We start from the raw sequence: 20,486 nt of genomic DNA, 5'->3' as shown, positions 1-20,486 counted from the left end.
AATTGTCATCATTTGTTCATATTCATAGAATGCTCTTTTGTTCAAGACATATTAGGATCCTCAGGTTTTGACATGATATAACACACCATAAGAAATTTGTAGGCAGTATTTTAATCAGCTGATGTGATGTTTCAGAACAAACTAGAACCAGATCCTTGTAAGCATAGCATGGAATTTAGATCCGTGTTTTCATTAGATTGTGTCATTATCATCATCATAAGCAGTACAGTTACACACATGAAATATTGTATTTATCACAGTAAAAAACAAGAATGTGTCCATAGTACACTGATGTCCCACTCACACTAGTTTTCTATGTTCCGTGGACCATGAAATTGGGGCAAAATATCTAATGTGGCATTGACATTAAAAAGATCATATAATAGGGAACATGTGTACTAAGTTTCAAGTTGATTAAACTTCAACTTCATCAATATCTTTAACCTGAAGTGGGACAGACGGATGGATAGACCAGAAAAAATTATGCTCATAAAAGGGACATAAAATTTTGATTATAGTAACAAACAGAAACAAACAAGCTGATTGAGGACAGAGGAAGATTTAAAGCTGTTAAATATGTTATAGACATCTTTCTATTGTTTATTTTTTCTTATATGCCTCCCACTTCCTTTCTTTAACAGATTTTATTAATTCCCAATACCTATAATACAATCATATTACTTGACAATTCTATATTTCTTGCATAGACTATATAACACCTTTTAAAAAAGTAAAAGAAAGTGTTTATACAATACAGGAAAACAAATTAACATTTCAGAAGCAGCAATAATCATGATTTCAGATATGACAAAATATTTTCCTAATTTAGGAATAACTATATTTCATCAACACTAAGAGGAACCTAAGACTATATTAATTGCATAAAAAGATACATGCCTATTGTAACAGTTGTCTTCTTTTTCTTCCACTTGATCTTTGTTGCTCTCAACTATTTTCTGGAAAGATAGTGGAAAAATAAAATTAATCATTATCTAAATAGCAAGAAACTACATTTGTGAAGGTTTTTTTGCTCAAGGAAAATTCAAGAAGCCATATCTTCATAATCTAAAATGTGATGTACCAAAATGAAGTTATTTTGTATTAATATTTTCCCTACAACTACTATGGATTTATAATTATTCGTTGGATACCAATTTTTATAGTTTTCGTGGATACAGGTGAACCACAAAATTAAATATTCAACAAATTATAAATTTACTATCACTTTGTATGCAGAATATGGCAAAACCATGAAATCAAGTATCCACAAAAAGACAACTTTTCGGCAATCCACAAAAATTGGAACCCACAAAAATAATTGAATCCAGTATTTTGTTTTAAAATGTATAGTTGGCCAGATTGAGAAAAAAAATAATCTTTGGCCAATTTGACCCATCATGAACATACTACTTCATCAGCAATTATTAATAAATAATAATAATAGAATAATTACCTTACAAATACTGCTAAAATTCTCAAGAATAGAATTTGTTTCCTTTGTTGGTCCACTTGTCAAAACCGCACTGAAAAAAACGCAATATGATTCACACATAAAAAATGTAATGAAAAAAAACCTGATAGTTGTGTTGTTCAATTTTAGGTATTCACAAATTTGTTCATGAATATTCTGAGCAAGGAGAATTGTTCACCTTATAATCTTTAGTTCATAGTTTTCTGAGACTTTAATGCTCATCATTGACATCAGATAACATTTTTTTATCATTAAATCTCATATCCCATTTTGCTAATGATTCAAGGTCTCTTTGTAATAGATTTATTATTCAACCTTAGAGATTTAATATAACATTATTTGCTTCCATAAAAGAGGAATAAATTGTGCAAAATTTACCATGTTCAATGAGAGTTGCAAAATATGAAACTATCTGCAAACAGGAATTGGCTGCAGAAATTGCTTACCTGCTACCCATACAAAATTCAGAAAAAGACAAACTGATGGACAGCAACATTGCTTATATATTTTAAGTCACTGGACCCTGCTTTTATGGGCAGGGCCTAGAAATGTTCAACAATCTGAGATGTATTGATAGTAATCACTGTAATGCAACTTTACACAAAATATCATTGATCTGTCACAAGTAGTTCTTATCACAAACTTACTCAAACAGAAAACTTAACATTGATAATTGCTTATCAATCGAAAGTCAATGGACAATTTCAGAGAGATCCATACACTGTTCCACAAGTTATTGTCTGGAAACTAGAAACATGCTTATTTGGGTCCCTTTTTGGCCCCTGATTTATAAGGCAAGGGTTTTTTAATTTGTTGGGTTACGGATCCGCCGACCCTATTTTTCCAATTTTCAGAATAAAAATAAAATTGACATTTCATGATTTCTTTTTATTTCCGCCGACTTTAACACATATATTAACCTAGAAAAATAAATAAAACATTCTTTTTTATGAAATGAAATGCATTAAACACGAAAAGAATTGATAAAACTTTGTGTTGTGAAAAATGAAAAAAATAAACTTCGAAAATAATTCGTATTCTGTATGTTTACGTACCTAAAAATAGACAAATCAATCATAAACTGACCTTGAAATGTCGTTTGTGCAAATAATTTTGAGGAATGAAACTTGTGTTAAACCCCATTACACAACAAGTTCGTTTCCCGTATTTGTCATCATTCTGTAAGATGCATTGTCTCATAGCAAATGGAAAATGGACTTGGCCAAACGTGGAAGATGTCAAGTTAAAATACTAAATAAAAACAAATCATTTGGAATTTTCTTGTTTCATAGATAACAAGAAGTAATTGTAACAGGATGCTGTTACGAAGTCTCCCAAACAAAGCTCCCATAACTCGCCATTCATATGGTCCCATGTTCATTTGATTTGATTTTTTGTCCCATACAAGAATATATATGGCTTAGAGTAGGGATCTCCACCATTTACAAGTATTCAAACAGAGGGGGGGGGGGGGGGGGGGGGTGTGTGGTGGTGACTCAAGGGAAGTTACCTACATTTCATTTGATTTGTTTTATTGTCCCCTACAAGAATATATATGGTTTAAGGGTGGGGATCTGGACCGTTTACAAGATAATAGCACATTCTCAAATTGAACGGGGTGGGGCGACCCCCAGAAACATCCCTTTAATTTCATTAGATTAGCTTTATTGTCCCATACAAGAATATGTATGGTTTAGGGGTGGGGATGTTGACCGTTTACAAGTTTTCAAACAAGAGGGGGTGGGGTGACCTCCTAGGGACTTCCCTCTTATTTCATTTCATTTGTTTTTTTGTACCCTACAAGAATATATATGGTTTAGGGGTGGGGATGTTGACCGTTCACAAGTTTTCAAACAAGAGGGGGTGGGGTGACCCCCTCCAGACTTCCCTTTTATTTCATTTCATTTGTTTTATTGTCCCCTACAAGAATATATATGGTTTAGGGGTGGGGATGTTGACCATTTACAAGTTTTCAAACAAGAAGGGGTGGGGTGATCCCCTAGGGACTTCCCTCTTATTTCATTTTATTTGTTTTATTGTCCCCTACAAGAATATATATGGTTTAGGGTAGGGGATCTGGACCGCTTAAAAGATAATAGTACATTCTCAAATTGAACGGAGTGGGGGTGACCCCAAGGAACTTCCATTTAATTTCATGTGATTTGTTTTATTGTCCCATACAAGAATATGTATGGTTTAGGGGTGGGGATGTTGACCGTTTACAAGTTTTCAAACAAGAGGGGGTGGGGTGACTCCCTCCAGACTTCCCTTTTATTTCATTTCATTTGTTTTATTGTCCCATACAAGAATATGTATGGTTTAGGGGTGGGGATGTTGACCGTTTACAAGTTTTCAAACAAGAGGGGATGGGGTGACACCCTAGGGACTTCCCTCTTATTTCATTTCATTTGTTTTATTGTCCCCTACAAGAATATATATGGTTTAGGGGTTGGGATGTTGACCGTTCACAAGTTTTCAAACAAGAGGGGGTGGGGTGACTCCCTCCAGACTTCCCTTTTATTTCATTTCATTTGTTTTATTGTCCCCTACAAGAATATATATGGTTTAGGGGTGGGGATCTGGACCACTTAAAAGATAATAGTACATTCTCATATTGAACGGGGTGGGGGTGACCCCAAGGAACTTCCATTTAATTTCATGTGATTTGTTTTATTGTCCCATACAAGAATATATATGGTTTAGGGGTGGGGATGTTGATCGTTTACAAGTTTTCAAACAAGAGGGGGTGGGGTGACCCCCTCCAGACTTCCCTTTTATTTCATTTCATTTGTTTTATTGTCCCCTACAAGAACATATATGGTTTAGGGGTGGGGATCTGGACCGCTTAAAAGATAATAGTACATTCTCATATTGAATGGGGTGGGGGTGACCCCAAGGAACTTCCATTTAATTTCATGTGATTTGTTTTATTGTCCCATACAAGAATATATATGGTTTAGGGGTGGGGATGTTGACCAATACAAGTTTTCAAACAAGAGGGGGTGGGGTGACCCCCTAGGGACTTCCCTTTAATTTCATTTCATTTGTTTTATTGTCCCCTACAAGAATATATATGGTTTAGGGATGGGGATCTGGATCGTTTACAAGATAATAGCACATTTTCAAATTGAACGGGGTTGAGATGACCCTCGGGGACCTCCCTTTAATTTCATTTGATTTGTTTTATCGTCCCAATCAGGAATATATATGGTTTAGGGGTGGGGATCTTGATCGTTTACAAGATATAAGCATATTCTCAAATTGAAGGGGTGGGGATGAACTCCCAGGGACTCCCCCTATATTTCATGTGATTTCTTTTATTGTCCTATAATCATTTCTGAAGACTGCATGTATCTATCACTTACAGTTTTCAAGTTATATTCATTTGAAAATTTTAGAAAATAAAATCCCATAGGGTTCTATAGTAAACCCCTCCCTTCTTTCTACCCCCCAAAATACCCCTTAATAGACCCCAATGCACAAACGAAAGATTGATGGCTCACCTAGACATATTAGTCTACCATTTTATGAAATCCTAAGTCAATCTGACAAGCGGTTTTGGAGAACGCTGCGGACAAGTTCATTTTTTAAAATGTGGCAGAAGAGGAAGAAGAAGAATAATAAAAATAATAAGAACTGACCAAAAACAATAAGTCTCCAAACTTTGTTTGGGAGACTTAATTAATTAAAAAAAATCTTCCAATTGGATATAAAAACAAGAATGTGTCCATAGTACATGGATGCTCCATCCGCACTATCATTTTCTATGTTCAATGGGCCGTGAAAATGGTGGAAAATCTCTAATTTGGCATTAAAATTAGAAAGATCATCATCAGGAACATGTATACTAAGTTTCAACTTGATTGGACTTCAACTTCATCAAAAACTACCTAGACCAAAAACTTTAACCTGAAGTGGGACGGACGAATGAATGAACAAACAGACGGACACACAGACCAGAAAACATAAAACCCATAAATGGGACATAAAAACAGGAAATGCATGACAACTGAAGAACCTGATATCCTTGTTTTTCCAGTGGACAAGTCTATTACGTTTTTGACATGAATGTTGAAACTTATTTTCGTATGACGTTTCTTTATTAGTTTTCGTGCTTGAAGACCATTATTCACCAAGTTTACTGAAATTGAGAAAGAGCTACGTGGATCTTGTTTTTTTTCTTGTTTGTGAAATGACGATCTTATTTGGTCTTTGTCTGAGGACACAACCCCCCTTTTTGGAAATTACTAGACGATTTCATGCGATGTTTTAAATGACAGCTGAGCAATGATATTTCATCGAACTAAATTTTAAGAAATGATACCAAAATAGCATACCAAACATATTGTTTATAGAAAGGTTAAATATATTTTTATTAAGGATATTTTCTGTCTTGAAAGATTTTTTTTTCTTTTCTTTTTGCCCCAACCAACCTGACTTTTTCATGGTGAAAATCTGTAAACCAACAAATTAAAAAACCCTGGCCTAAACTGTTGGGACCATTACCCCCAAAATCAATCCAAACCTTCCTTTATAGTTTGAAACTGCATGTTTAAATTTGAAAGATTTCTATTAACTTATATTAAAGTTATTGTCAGGAAACCAAATGTCTTCAGATGACGTTGACGTGATACCAATATACAACTGCAATTTTTTTTGCGGTCATATAAAAACACTAACTTGTCAATTTCTTCATCAGAACAAACTTCTACTTTCTTTTTTCTACTCTGAAATAGAAAAAAACAAATGGGAAATGTGTCAATGGGACACAAATAATGCCCTCACTCGCATATCATATAAAGTTATAAAGGACATTAAAAGTGTTGCTACCACAATTTGTACTTGGTATTATTTTTGTGGTAATAAGTATTGTGTATAAGTTAGACTTTCATAATACTTGGTCGAGGCAAACTAGAGTAAGGGAACGAAAACAAAAAAATCAGCAATTTTTATGTTCATAAAAGGCATTACTCAAGAACAGTAAATGTGACCACCAAAATACAATCTTATTAATCTGTTTTTTGTGGTAATGCACATTAGTTTCAATGTTTCATAACATTTGTTGAGGCAAACTAAGGTTAAAAAGCAGAAACGAAAAATTCAGTAATTTTTATATTTAAAAAGGGGCATAACTCAAAAACAGTAAAAGTGTCAACCCAATTTTGAACTTGATTTGTAGTATTTGGTAATAAGCATTGTGTACAAATTTCTTTATATTTGGTTGAAGCAACCTAAAGTTAGAGACTAGAAACAAAAAATCAATAATTTTGTAAATGGGGCATTACTCTAGAACGGTTAAAGTGATGCCACCAAAATTCAACCTAGATCTGTGTTTTGTGGTGATAAGCATTTATATGTATAAGTTTCATAACATTTAGTTGTGGCACCAACAGACACCAACTTAGGGACATTTAGACAAACAGACGTACATGGGTAAAACTTTTTATTTAAATCAAATTGCATTACTATGTACTTTTTGTTACAACTTTTAATCTTAAATTTGTTTTAAATTTGTATTTGCAACCTTCAGCATCATGTAGTGATAAATGTTTTGTTAAAACCAATACTGAAATGTATGTATTCATATGTTTGGTCAACATAGATGTATATTACTTCTGCATCAAGTAATTGAATCAATGTAATTTAAGTAAGAACTAAACATTTTCTGTTTTTTCATCAGGAGGGTGGATAATAAAAAAAATAGTGTAGCAACATCTTAAGTGTCTCAGTTCCAAAACTATTATTCCTATCTTAAATTTATAATCACTTGAACAAAACATACTACTGAAAATTTAGTGAAATTCATTAGAGCATTTAAATCATTTGTTTAGAAAGGGTTTCTTTTCAAATAATAATGTGGTCATAAAGTTGGGTATTTTTTCAGAAGAGACTCATTCACATTTTACTTGGACTTACCTCCTTTTTTTTCTTTCTGCGGGAGTCTTTCAATTGGATATGCACAGGTGATTGTGAATCTAATGAGCCAGCTGGTTCTACACCTATGTCTATATCTATTGGCATACTTGTACAATTTGACTTCAGTTTTGATTGATTTAAAATATTTCCAATTCTGACTTCTTGTGAATCAGAGGAATTCTCATTATCTAATTCCTTGGTTGCTTTACTCTTGTCATCTGATGTCATGTTTGACAGACGTTTGGATATTTTTTTGAGACTGACTTCATCAAAAACTACAGACTGCAAATTTGTAGGGTCTAACTGATCAGAATCAATAGTCTCTTCAATATCTCCTGGATAAAATTCAACTTCTTTTTGCATCTTTCGTTGCTTCTTATCATCACATTCATCTTTGAATGAAACTGAGTTGTTGAGTTTACATATCTTTGAATCTTTTTTTTCTTTGTATAATTTTTGTTTATTATTATGACATTTTGATCTCTTTTTCGGTGCTTTTGTGGCTTTCATTTGGTATGTATCAATCTCATTATTAAATAATGGAAAATCGGGTGACAGCCCTTCCTCGTTATAAACAAGACTAGATTTGTTGTTGTCTCTTTCTTTTTTTGTTTTTTTGTTTATCATACTTGCATCATTAAATAAGGTCAAGGTTGTTAGTTCTTCATGCTCATACAAATTGGCAATTTTCTTTTTTGTCTTTTTACCAATATCATCCTTAACTTTTGTTTTTGACATTACTGGTTGTTGTTTTGATTTTGCACTCCCTTTTTTCTGCAAAACTTTGCTTGTTTTAAAACCTTTCTGTCTGTTGCATTCAGCTTCAAAGTCATAAGGATCAGAACCAGCATCTCCTTTTTCACAAGGTAACAAAGTATCTGATTGGGAGTAAGACATCAACAACAAACTTCTTTTGGAATTCTGGGACTTGTCAGTTCTATGGTCATCTCGGGGACTTTCAAATCCAAAACAAGAGGAAGAATCTATTTTCTGGACTGTAGTTGTAGTGTAGTGTCGACTGTTCTTTGTCTGTGACAATGAATTTGAATGGAAAAACTTTCGATTTTGTGTTATTGCACAATCACTTTTTCTTTTGTTTGGCCCATACTGCTTAGGTTTATCAGACAAACTGACAGTCTTATCTTTATTTTCCAGAATTTCAAAGGTTGTACTTTGGTCTTTATTGTTTGGAGTATAACTTGTTATATCATCAGGAGTATAACTTGTTATATTGTCAGGAGTTAACTGTAATTGTTCATTAACTCTATCAATATTTGAACTTTGTGTACTTAATATTTCATCTTCCGTATCCGAGACTTTGAATGCTTCCTTTAATTTCTCCTTGTTTCTTTTTCTAAGTGCATACTTTCCTATTTTACTCATTCTGTCAGTTCTTACCTTACCAGATATTGGCACTTTTCTATTGTTTACTGTATCTCGTACTTTTGTTACCTCATTAGTATTTTCTATCAAAATGTGACTAGGAACGGGGCTATCATCCTTTTCAACATCTTCATGTAATTTTTCAGCAACATAAAGCTTTGACACAGATGGTGTTATTTTGCTTTTGTGTCTTTCATCATCATCACTGATCTCTACATTTAATTCCTGCCTTTCACAGATGTTGAAATCACATTCCTCTATGTTGATTGGTTTTCCCTTTGCTCTTTTCTTTGCTTTACCTTTTTCACTGACACTTTTTGCTTCAACTTCATTATTTGATGGAAGACCTACTGTTAAACTGTCAGGAATGGTTACTTCTAGAGTTTCATCATCCACATTTATTCCACTATCTTCAAAAACAGTACATTTTGGAAGTTTTCTACAAGTGAATTTGTATGATGAATTAGCTTGCAGGTCATTATCAGACTCTTCATCTTCAACTATAATTTCAGGATCAATACTTTTTTTCCTATTCAGTTTTTCCTTCTGAATGCCTTTCTTTTTCTGTTTACTTTGTTCCCTTTTTATTGTATCCTTCGTACCAATATCAGAACTATCATGACTATCTTTACCACTTTTTTCCCTATTTTTGTTTCCCTTTGGTTCTTTCACAGTCTTATCTACACTTGTTAATTTTGGTTTATCTTGTTCTATTTTATTTACTAAACATGGAACTGCATCATCTTGATCACTGAACTCAAAGTCTGGACTTTCTACTTTCTCTATTTGTTTACATTTTTTATTGCTATTACATACTACTTTGTATTTTTCAGGCATTACAAATTCAACTTGTTTTGGGAACTTGTTGTCATCTTCAATCACAAGTTCATAGTCATCATATTCTTCAAATTTGTTTAATAAGGTATTATTTTTCACTACTGTAGTACTGTCATTTATTTCTATACGCACCATATTATCATCATCAAACTCTTCCATTTCTTGAAGGTTAAATGTTTCTTCTTTGTTATATTTTGCCTGCTTTTTAATGTCTGGGGCAGAAAAAGGAAGTTCCTCATTCCAAGAGGAATGAAGCTGTTCTGCAGTAAATGAATTATCTTTAGATGTAAAACATGTTAGGTTATCTCTAGATTCATTGTGTCTCAATTTTGATGAACTTGTTTCAAGATCTTTATTTAGATCTGGGTCTTTTTCAAGCAAACTTTTGATTCTTTTTTTATTGCTTGAAGCTTTCTCTCTAATTTTGCTCCCAATTCTTTCTTCAAAATGCTTATTATTTTTCTTTTCCAGACAATCTTCTAAATCAACACTTACAAAAGAGTTTGTTGCATGCTCGAAAGCTTCACTAAGTCCATCTTTTGATTCAACCTTTCTTGCCTTTTTATTTAGTTTAGAAGATGTTTTTGGTACTTTTCCGCCTTTTTTAGTGCCTTTGGTTTTAGAAGTTACATTTTCTATAACATTAACATCAATGTTCTCTTTTCCAGAATTTGAATAAAAGTCACAATCTGATTCATCTCTTTGTTCATGCTTATCTTTCAACAACTTATACTCATTACTCTTTTTTTGTTTTTTCTGGCATTTTCCATTATTTTTTGTAGATTTCTTATTTGGTTCTGGAAAAGATTCTTGGACTTGAATGTCATCATTAAAGTCAAAATTACGCTCTGCATCATCAATATCAATGTTTAAAATAACAGGATTTGGTGATACAAGATTATATCCATTTTCTTCAGTAACAGCATTTTTAGTGATTTTGGGTTTTCCGTTTTTTGTATCATAGTTATTATCAGTCATTTCTAATTTCGTTTGATTTTCAGCAGCTCTACATTTTCCATTGATTTTACTTTTTTTATCCTGTCCTATAGAAATATTTGTTTCTATATTGGACAACTTCTTTTCACTCTGTTCAAGTTTAAGTATTTTCTCTTTATCTTTATTTGTAATTATTTTTCGACTTTCTTCTTTTTGAAGAACAGAAATTTTTGTGTTACTTTTTGTGGATTTTTTCTGTGCTTCATGAAAAGATTCTAGAACTTGGAAATCATCTGTATCATTTATATGTAGTTCTTCATTATTCATAACTTGGTAAATGGTGTCATACTCTTGTGAAAGCAGATTACAATATTCTTCTTTTGAGTTGGATGTTTTCGGAGGTTTACTTTTTTCTGTCTTTTCTGGTTTAGATACAGAAAGATTAAAACCTTGTTTCAATTCCTTTTGTGTTTCTTTCTTGGTATTTTGTTTATTAATATGTTCATCAGAATTAAGACTTGTTTCTTCATCATGTGCAGTGTGTATTTCAACTACTTCATTTGAGGAGAGTGGATACTGAAAAGAGAATTACTTACATAAGATGAATAATGGCATAAAGTGACAAAATAATATTCTAACTTTTTTCTACACTGTCAATCAATAATATATAGAAAATAAAAAAAAATAAAATGTTTATTCAATTAGTATGCAAAAATGCTCAAATCAGGAGTAGTTCAGTGGTTGTTGGTTAATGTTTGTCTTATTCATTTTTTGGGAAATTGTTTCATTATCAATAAGCTGTTAAATTTATCAATTAATCAAATGTTTTTTTTTCTTTATGTCAGGCCTTTCATAGCCAACTATATAGTATGCACATTTTACATTGTTGAACGCTCTACGGTTGCCTATAATTGCTTACATCCATTTCATTTGAACTTTGGTGGATAGTTGTCTCATAGGCAATCATACCTCATCTCCTTATTTCTATATCAACTATCTTAAATGTAATATAGTACATTTTTCATTTATCTTCCAAATGAAATGGTTACATTCAATTTTCCACTTACTGGGTTTCATGTTTATAGGACCACAACATCATGGAGTAACTACCTTAACCAACACTTTTAATGCTAATGCTTTACAGACCAACAGTCAGACAGATGCTCAATTCAGAAAACAAAATGCTATCTAGTCATCGTAGTAAGCACAAAATTAAGTATTTATTCCATTTTATTGTGTTTTTTTTTTAATAAAAATATATTACACTAAAAAACTTTCAAATACCTTTTCTTTATCTTTTTCTTCTACTGATTGAACAGACATTCCTATCCTGGCATCAACACTACAGTAAATAAGTAATTATTAAAAAATTCTTTTCAAATCCATGAACAATAACAATAAATTAATTTTATTGTAAGTAAAAGGATTTTTGGCAGTAAATTTGAGTTCTCTTGTTAATCTTATCATCACAGTGGGTAACCCCTTATCAATATCGTAATATGAAACTGGGAACTTTCCATAGCCACTGTCTATGTATTATGCAATTCTTAATCAAATGAAGTCAAGGTCAACATGGTCATCTCATGATCATGCTATATATAAGTTGCAATTGGTCAATTATAATTAGAGTGACCAATCAGGAAACCGCACATGATAGCACCATTGCATGTGAGGGGACGCTTGGTCTTTTACGATTTTGTTTTGAAAGCTGCTAGACGCCATTTTGTGATTTCAAGAGAAAAAGCCAATTCTGTTAACCCACCCTCCCACACCTTTAAAATATTGTTTTAGCATATGTTTATGTTTTGGGTTTATTTGTTGTTGTTTTTTTTTTTTTTTTTTTTTTTTTTTTTTTTCTTATTGTGTAACATATTGTATTCTTTATACTGGCGGTTTTTATTCGCCACCTTTGCTAATTTTTTGTCATTTATTCAGATTTGGATTTATTGCATAAATTCCATATTTGATTATATAATAAAGAATATTATGATTTTATGGTATGTTTGAATAAATGACCTTTATCGCAAATAGTTATTTAATTCACTGCAAATGAACTCAAAATCCTTGGAAATTAAGGTATGGTTTATTAATAAGACTGGAACTTGGTATTATGCCTGTCTGTTATTTTCGGAGGTTGGATTTGCCCTCTTTTAGTTTACTTGACTCTTATTCCTTTCCCTATGTTTGGTATGAAAATTTAGGTGTCAAAAAAATAAATATGAACTATCTTGAAATAAGAAAAATTCTGCAAATATATATTGCATAGTTAGGATGAAATCTTCTAATTTAACTAGGTTTAAGGGGTACTGTGTATAATTGGGTCAATGCAACCAGCATTTGAAAGAATTTACAAACACAAAATTTTAAATTATAATAAATACAAGATCTTAACATTGTACCGGTCCACATAATAATTCACCCTTAAAAATCTTTTAAAATCATTCATACAAATACAGTTTAAACATAAGAGGTGTTTAGATATGGTAAATATGACAAGACCCTCAAATAAATTAAAAATAACCCAAAAATTAAGGCTTGTTTACCTACAACTGTATTCTATGTTGTTTAGATTATAAAAGGGTAGTGATGGAAATATCATTGAATCAAACACCGTCTTCAGTAGAGTCAAAGTAATTTTAAATATATTGTAACAGCTAGCTAGTATCAATTTTTTGATCCTATGTTTGAAAATTAATATGAGCAGATGACTCTAAAAAGACTTTTTCAGCATGGAAATATGGTGAGTATATTCAAATTTCAAATTAAAGATTTCTTATTAAAGGTACATTAAAATTCAGACACCAACAAACACACTAGTTTAACGCAAATATAATGTCTTACTTACTCCTGAGATGTCTCTAAGCTTACAGATTTCCCATCTTCCACAGGACAAGAATCTGGAATACTTTCAACATCAACATTGTAAGACTGGATAGGAAGTTCTGAAATTTGATCATAGATTGTTATACAGTTAAACATAATAATAATAATAGTAATAATTAAAAACCAATTGTTCAAAGAACAACTGAAAGTCTTTCCACATCAAAGAAATTTTGACAAGATAGTTTCTTCTTACTGATGCTATAAATAAAGGTGTAATTATAATTTTGAGTGAAATAAGGGAGATAATATGCTACTTCCGGTGAAATGAATGTCACTTCCGGTCTCATATGATAGCTTCTTTCACACTGTTTCAAAAATATATAGTTTCTATATACTTTTGCATGTAGAATGGGAGATAATTGGCCACTTCCGGTTTGTTGGAAGTCATTTTTAGTCTTCAGTAATCAGTTTATGTTTCTATATGACAAAATATATGGATTCTGAGTACCTTTATATGAAAAATTTCAGACATTTAAAGCAGACATTTTGCACTTGTTCTTTTATATGTATCTTTCAAAGTGTCTGAGAAAATGCAAAAACAAGCAAAAGTCACAATTGAGAACTTGACCTTGACCTTTGACCTTGACCTCATTTTCTAAGTTAGGACCTAGGGCCTAAAATAAAAATATCCCAGGCTTATGCCGTTAACGGTTGATGAGTTGAAAACACATACCGACAAATTTATTGTGTAGGGGTAGATAACTCCTATAAAATATCATCGAATCGCTTCGATCCAAAGTAGCCAAAAATTCCTGAGGATGTAACGAACAATTTGTAAAAGGAATTTTGTCGCTATCTTTTTTTGTTACGCAGGAGATGCACACACATGATAAACAGTGAATAGGGAGATAACTCTGACAAAGAAAATGGTTCGCCTTAGCAGGGTGAAATTTAAAAGCGCATAAACTATACGATACCATATGAGAAATATCTAAGCGACATATTGCAAAACAAACATTTATCGCAAGAACAAAATTTGGCGGAAGAAAAAAAAAATAATCAGAAGAAAAACAATAAGTTTTTCCACAGAAAAGTGGAAAGACTTAATAAATTCTTTATTTAAAGAGGGTAAACACAGTTAGTTACAATTACTAATCTTCCCTGAGGCCCTCATATACAATACAAGTACAAAAAATAATATATGAGAAAAAAAAGCTAACATACAACATATTAATACAATCGTATAGACATCATAGTTCAATGTATATGTACCATAATTAAAACATATAAAACAGTTACAGATTGCAACACCCCTTAAAGCATAAGGATTATTAACAGATAAAAGTTGAAACTTTTGAAGTAGGTACAGTGGTGCTTCTCTCCGCAAACATTTTATAGCAATAAATATTTGTGGTATTTGATTCTGTTTTCTACTGTCATCCATCCAAGTTCTTTAAATAAGGGGGCTGATGGGGATAATGGGTCTGCATCAAGAATTAATCTTGCTGCTCTTTTTTGAAGTTATAATATTCTTACTATCCCTTCATTTTTACATTCTCCCCAAACTATACAGCAGTAATCGATGAGAGGCAGAATATACCCATTATAATATGCTTTCCTGGCATTAATATCTAAAAATTTCTTTAATTTAGAAAGAAGATATATTCTTGATGAAATGCTAGCACAAATTTGATCAATTTGATTTTTCCAGCTAAGTGTGCTGTCAATTTTAACACCTAATAATTTCTCACATAATGAATTTTGTAGAGTTTCTGAATTTATTACTAAATTTGGTTGAAAAGATTGGGTTGATAACTTCTGACTTGTTCCAGTAACCAAACATTTTGTTTTTTTTGGGTATTGATGAACATATTATTCATTTTGCACCATTCTTCAACTTTGCATCAGATACAAAATAACACCTTCCATCAGGCACATCTTAATCCAAAATGTTTGGAAGTCAAGACAAAATTAAATTATTTGTGAACATCAAATATATGTATTTTGTATCATAAAAGTAGGTGTCCAACAAATCACTTATTCTATATTTAACAACTATAATTACCAATATGTGAGGTTTAATGATCTGGGTTGAAAATAACAGGTATTAATACAAAATTGGTACAGCCTTTTAAAAGTTTTAGGAGACAAAAATAATATTCCATATTCTCAGTTGCAAACTTATTTCACAAAATTGATACTCACATTCCATGCCCACCTAGCATCACCCTACTTAACTTTAACCAAGGTTTACACTTTGTACATACTTGCCATTGAGATTTAAATTTCATCTTAATTTCACCTCTAATTGGAGCTCATCTGATGTCATTAACATTTTTACATTTCAATAAGAGTTTTCCCTTATTTACAGTTTATCTACACTATGCATTTAAAACACACTCTTTGAATCTGTTTGTCATTCCTTATGTACCTGGAAGAGAAGCCTTTCTGTTATTTGATGCTTGAGTTTTGTCATCTTTCAATCCAACGTTCATTCTTTTTCCAACAACCTCTGCTGTTTGTACTGTTGATGTTTTCTTTTTAGACTTTGATGGGGGTGTAACAGTTACTACTGGTGTCTTAACTCTTTGCTTTGGTTTGTTAGCAGGAACTGTAGGAGTCTGGAATACTAGATTATATATAAATGTAGTAATAAAAGAAATATTAAAATGACCCATGATTCTAAAAAAAAAATCATGTTTTCCTTGAAAACAAGTTATATGAGTTCAACTCAGACAAGATTTAGTAAAAAGGTGAGACAAAATAACTTTCATCAGTATCAATCACTTACTGCATAAACAACAGGCATATATTGCAATGAGACAGAAAACAACAATTCAATGTGCAGAATACAACCATACCAAACAATTTAAAGTGTAATAAAATACTTTAATGTTTAAGGTTATATCCACATAACTCGGGGAAAAAAAATATTCATTACTTTGGCTTTGTTTTGAATTTGGTGCCTAAAATCTATATTTACCTTTCTCTGCTTTAGATTTACTGGTATATGCAGATGGAGTTTTAGAAAAGTTAATTCTTATGGCAGATACTGGTTCTGATATTTTAGAAGAAATGGAACCAGTAGGAGATAGCAAGATAGGCATAGAAACATCAGGAACAGATACTTTTCTTCTGTAGACTGAAGAAACTGGTGTACAAGGTATCTCTTCATCTTGTAACTCCTGTAAATAAAGATTATAATTAAATCGGATTAGCCCAAATATTGCCCAATTGTTTATTAGAAACTATAATGTCTCTTATGTTCATACTTATTGTATGAAAACAATAAAAACAAGCTAAACATTGAAATTTACATCATTTGCTCCAGTAAAATGACTTGAGATATGAAGACATGTGTGCAAACTTGTAATGACCAATCAAAAAAAGTAGCGGCTCTCAAGAGCCTGTATAGCTCACCTGACTCTACTTGCATTTTTGAAATCATATAAAAAAGATAAAATTTGGCTACAAAGTAACAACACTAGGCCAGACCCTCCCAAGGAAAGGAAATTCATGCTATGTTTGGTTTCATTCAATTCAGTGGTTCTCTAAAAGAAGTCATTTGTATGCATTTCCCATAAGGTCCTATGTTAAACTAAGTTCCCAGCTGGCAGCCATCTTGGATGATGGATCCACTACAAAGTAACAACACTTGGTCAGCACCTCATAAGGAACATTCATGCTATGTTTGGTTTCATTCAATTCAGTGGTTCTCTAAAAGAAGTAATTTGTATGCATTTCCCATTGGGTCCCTCTGCTGGCAGCCAATTTAGATGATGGATGGGCTACAAAGTAACAACACTTGGTCAGCCCCTCATAAGGAACATTCATGCTATGTTTGGTTTCATTCAATTCAGTGGTTCATTAAAAGAAGTCATTTGTATGCATTTCCCATAGGGTCCTATGTTAAACTAAGTCCCCGGTTGGTGGCCATCTTGGATGATGGATTGGCTACAAAGTAACAACACTTGGTCAGCACCTCATAAGGAACATTCATGCTATGTTAAGTTTCATTCAATTCAGTGGTTTTCTAAAAGAGGTCATTTGCATGCATTTCCCATAGGGTCCTATGTTAAACTAAGTCCCCCGCTGGCGGCCATCTTGGATGATGGATCCGATACAAAGTAACAACACTTGGTCAGCACCTCATAAGGAACATTCATGCTATGTTTGGTTACATTCAATTCAGTGGTTCTCTAAAAGAAGTAATTTGTATGCATTTCCCATTGGGTCCCTCTGCTGGCAGCCAATTTGGATGATGGATGGGCTACAAAGTAACAACACTTGGTCAGCCCCTCATAAGGAACATTCATGCTATGTTTGATTTCATTCCATTCAGTGGATCTCTAAAAGAAGTCATTTGTATGCATTTCCCATAAGGGTCCAATGTTAAACCAAGTCCCTCGCTGGCGGTAATCTTGGATGATGGATCGGCTACAAAGTAACAACACTTGGTCAGCCCCTCATAAGGAACATTCATGCTATGTTTGATTTCATTCCATTCAGTGGATCTCTAAAAGAAGTCATTTGTATGCATTTCCCATAGGGTCCAATGTTAAACCAAGTCCCTCGCTGGCGGCAATCTTGGATGATGGATCGACTACAAAGTAACAACACTTGGTCAGCACCTCATAAGGAACATTTATGCTATGTTTGGTTTCATTCCATTCAGTGGTTCTCTAGAAGAAGTTCAAAATCTTAAAAGTTAACGACGACAATGGATGCCAAGTGGTGAGCTAAAAAGCAGTAAACTAAATCCCTGGTGAAAAGATTTCAAGGGTTGCGTTCATATTTGAAAACATATTTTTGTATTGCATTGAGGTATGAATAAAACTACATACCAGATTTTCCCATTAGTTGAAGCTAACATAGATGAAATAATCTCTTAATATATATTTCATATGAATGAATAAGCCCCCCTCTCATCTTATCTATCATTTCTAAATATATCTCCAAAAATAATATACCTGACTACTTTCATCTTTGTTTATAACAAGTGGTGTAGAAGCAGACGAAACTTTCTGTGTAATCTGAAAATGAAAATAATTGATGGAATTTTTTTTTATACACAATAAGCATACAAGTTTATTAGTTCGAATGTTTAGAATAAACTCTCAATATGCATAGCCACCCTGATAAATGTGCATAAAACTATGACTCAAATTCATTTGCGGTTACCAAGTTTTTAATTAACAATAGTAAATTCTGCTAAAAACAATTTCACCAAATTATTCTTTTATATATACAGTCGACTCTCGTTATCTCGAAGTCAGCCGGACCAGAGAAATATTTCGAGATACACGTAGTTCGACTCAAACGAAAACCGGAAGTTTGACAGAACAAGGGACACAACTCTTGCTTAACTTGGTAAAGCTAAAATAAATCCGCGTGAATATGGGAAGGGGATCGATTATCTGGTATCAGATTGATGTACTTGTATGTCAAGGTCTTTCATTATTATAATAACATTATTTTTACTTATTCAATTGTTTCAGTTACAACCTTTTCCTATGGCTTTTATCAGAGAAAATAATTTCCAATCGATAGTTCCGTTATTCAGGTCGTTTATAGTTGACAAAATTGTTTATTCTCGGATACAAGAGACTTAAGAAAATTTAGATTCCTCTTCATTTTGTTTTATCTCACTCTTTCTTTTCAAAAGAAAATACAACAAGATTAAAGACGCCGATTGAGTAGTTTTTAGGTGATCATCAACGGAAGTCATAATCCTTACTTTATACACACCCAAGCTCATTAGTGTAAATTACTATTAATTGTTTTGTAAACATTTTAAATACTTTTTCATGAACATTAACAATGCATCACTAATTATTTATAAACAAGAATGTGTCCTCAGTACACGAATGCCCCACTCGCACTATCATTTTCCATGTTCAGTGGACCGTGAAATTGGGGTAAAAACTCTAATTTGGCATTAAAATTAGAAATATCATATCATAGGGAACATGTGTACTAAGTTTGAAGTGGATTGGACTTCAACTTCATCAAAAACTACCTTGACCAAAAACTTTAACCTGGAGCGGGACAGACGGACGAGCAGACAGACAGACAGACGGACGGACGAACGGACGCACAGACCAGAAAACATAATGCCCCTCTACTATCGTAGGTGGGGCATAAAAATCTTAGGTAAACACTCGTGGAAATAGCATGTCATAAATCAATACAGTGGTCAGTGACTGGAAATTTAATTACACGTGTATTGTCAGATTAACTCTTCAATCCAATTAAATGCCGGAGGTCATGTTTTGACATATGTCAAGGAAACCTCATACTCCCTAAACCAAAAACAGAATTGTTCAAAAAATCTTTTATGTATTCTGGACCATTCTTGTGGAATAATTTGCCAATACCGTTAAGAAATATTACAAATGTTAATTCTTTCAAATACAAAATAACAGATCATTTATTGAAATCAACCTAGCTATATCAATAATATTAAAAACTGATCATGTCATCATGTTTATTTTTTTTCATCACATTTTATCAAGTTGTATTAAACATTATTATCATACTTGACTTTTTATACTAATGTATGCAATGTATATGTTTGCATTTTGTTTGATTTCTCATGATGAGGGCCTCAGGGAAGATTAGTTATATAGCTAACTGTGTAACCCTCTTAAAATAAAGTATTGTTGTTGTTGTTGTTGTTGTTGTTATGTCTATTAGTTCGAGATAAATAATGAATTTTTAATGCTTTTGTTAACCTTGGGATCGTAAATTTCGACTCATCCAATTTCGAGTCATCAGGAGTCGAATTACATACATTTATATGGAACAAAGTTCGGGACCTAGTGCAAACTTCGACTCATCCGAAATTTCGAGTCAACCGAGTTCGAGACAACGAGAGTTAACTGTAGTTATAAATCTTGAAGTTAGTTCTATCAACAGATGGTAGCTGAATGCATGGAATAATCTAACAACTTTAAATAATTAACTCATTAAGAAATTTATTAACAAATTGTTTGTTTGAGAATCAAGACTTTTTTTGCAAAAGTACAATACAAATCTTTTATGACAAACTATGACTAACTGCAATTATGCAAAACCTTAACAGGTAGATGCAGCTGCATTACGAAGTTTAAAGAAGTTA

The 20,486-nt window shown here is 32.5% G+C and overlaps 1 protein-coding gene across 2 annotated transcripts in view; it reads right to left on the bottom strand.

Annotated features, from left to right (window-relative positions):
- The window catches only part of LOC143056448 (uncharacterized), a 102,679-nt gene that overhangs the window by 47,088 nt on the left and 35,105 nt on the right, over positions 1-20,486 (bottom strand). For both annotated transcript variants that reach the window (XM_076229537.1, XM_076229531.1), the window contains exons 15-23: positions 18,337-18,399; positions 16,350-16,551; positions 15,798-15,995; positions 13,389-13,485; positions 11,828-11,885; positions 7,388-11,119; positions 6,152-6,198; positions 1,454-1,523; positions 898-956 (exon numbers count right to left, since the gene is read on the bottom strand). In XM_076229537.1, the coding sequence (XP_076085652.1) occupies positions 898-956; positions 1,454-1,523; positions 6,152-6,198; positions 7,388-11,119; positions 11,828-11,885; positions 13,389-13,485; positions 15,798-15,995; positions 16,350-16,551; positions 18,337-18,399 (4,526 nt within the window). The remainder of the gene's footprint in view (positions 1-897; positions 957-1,453; positions 1,524-6,151; positions 6,199-7,387; positions 11,120-11,827; positions 11,886-13,388; positions 13,486-15,797; positions 15,996-16,349; positions 16,552-18,336; positions 18,400-20,486) is intronic.

Source organism: Mytilus galloprovincialis, chromosome 1 (assembly GCF_965363235.1).
Source record: "Mytilus galloprovincialis chromosome 1, xbMytGall1.hap1.1, whole genome shotgun sequence".
Taxonomy (NCBI): Eukaryota; Metazoa; Mollusca; class Bivalvia; order Mytilida; family Mytilidae; genus Mytilus; species Mytilus galloprovincialis.
This window is presented reverse-complemented; position numbering and strand designations above follow the sequence as displayed.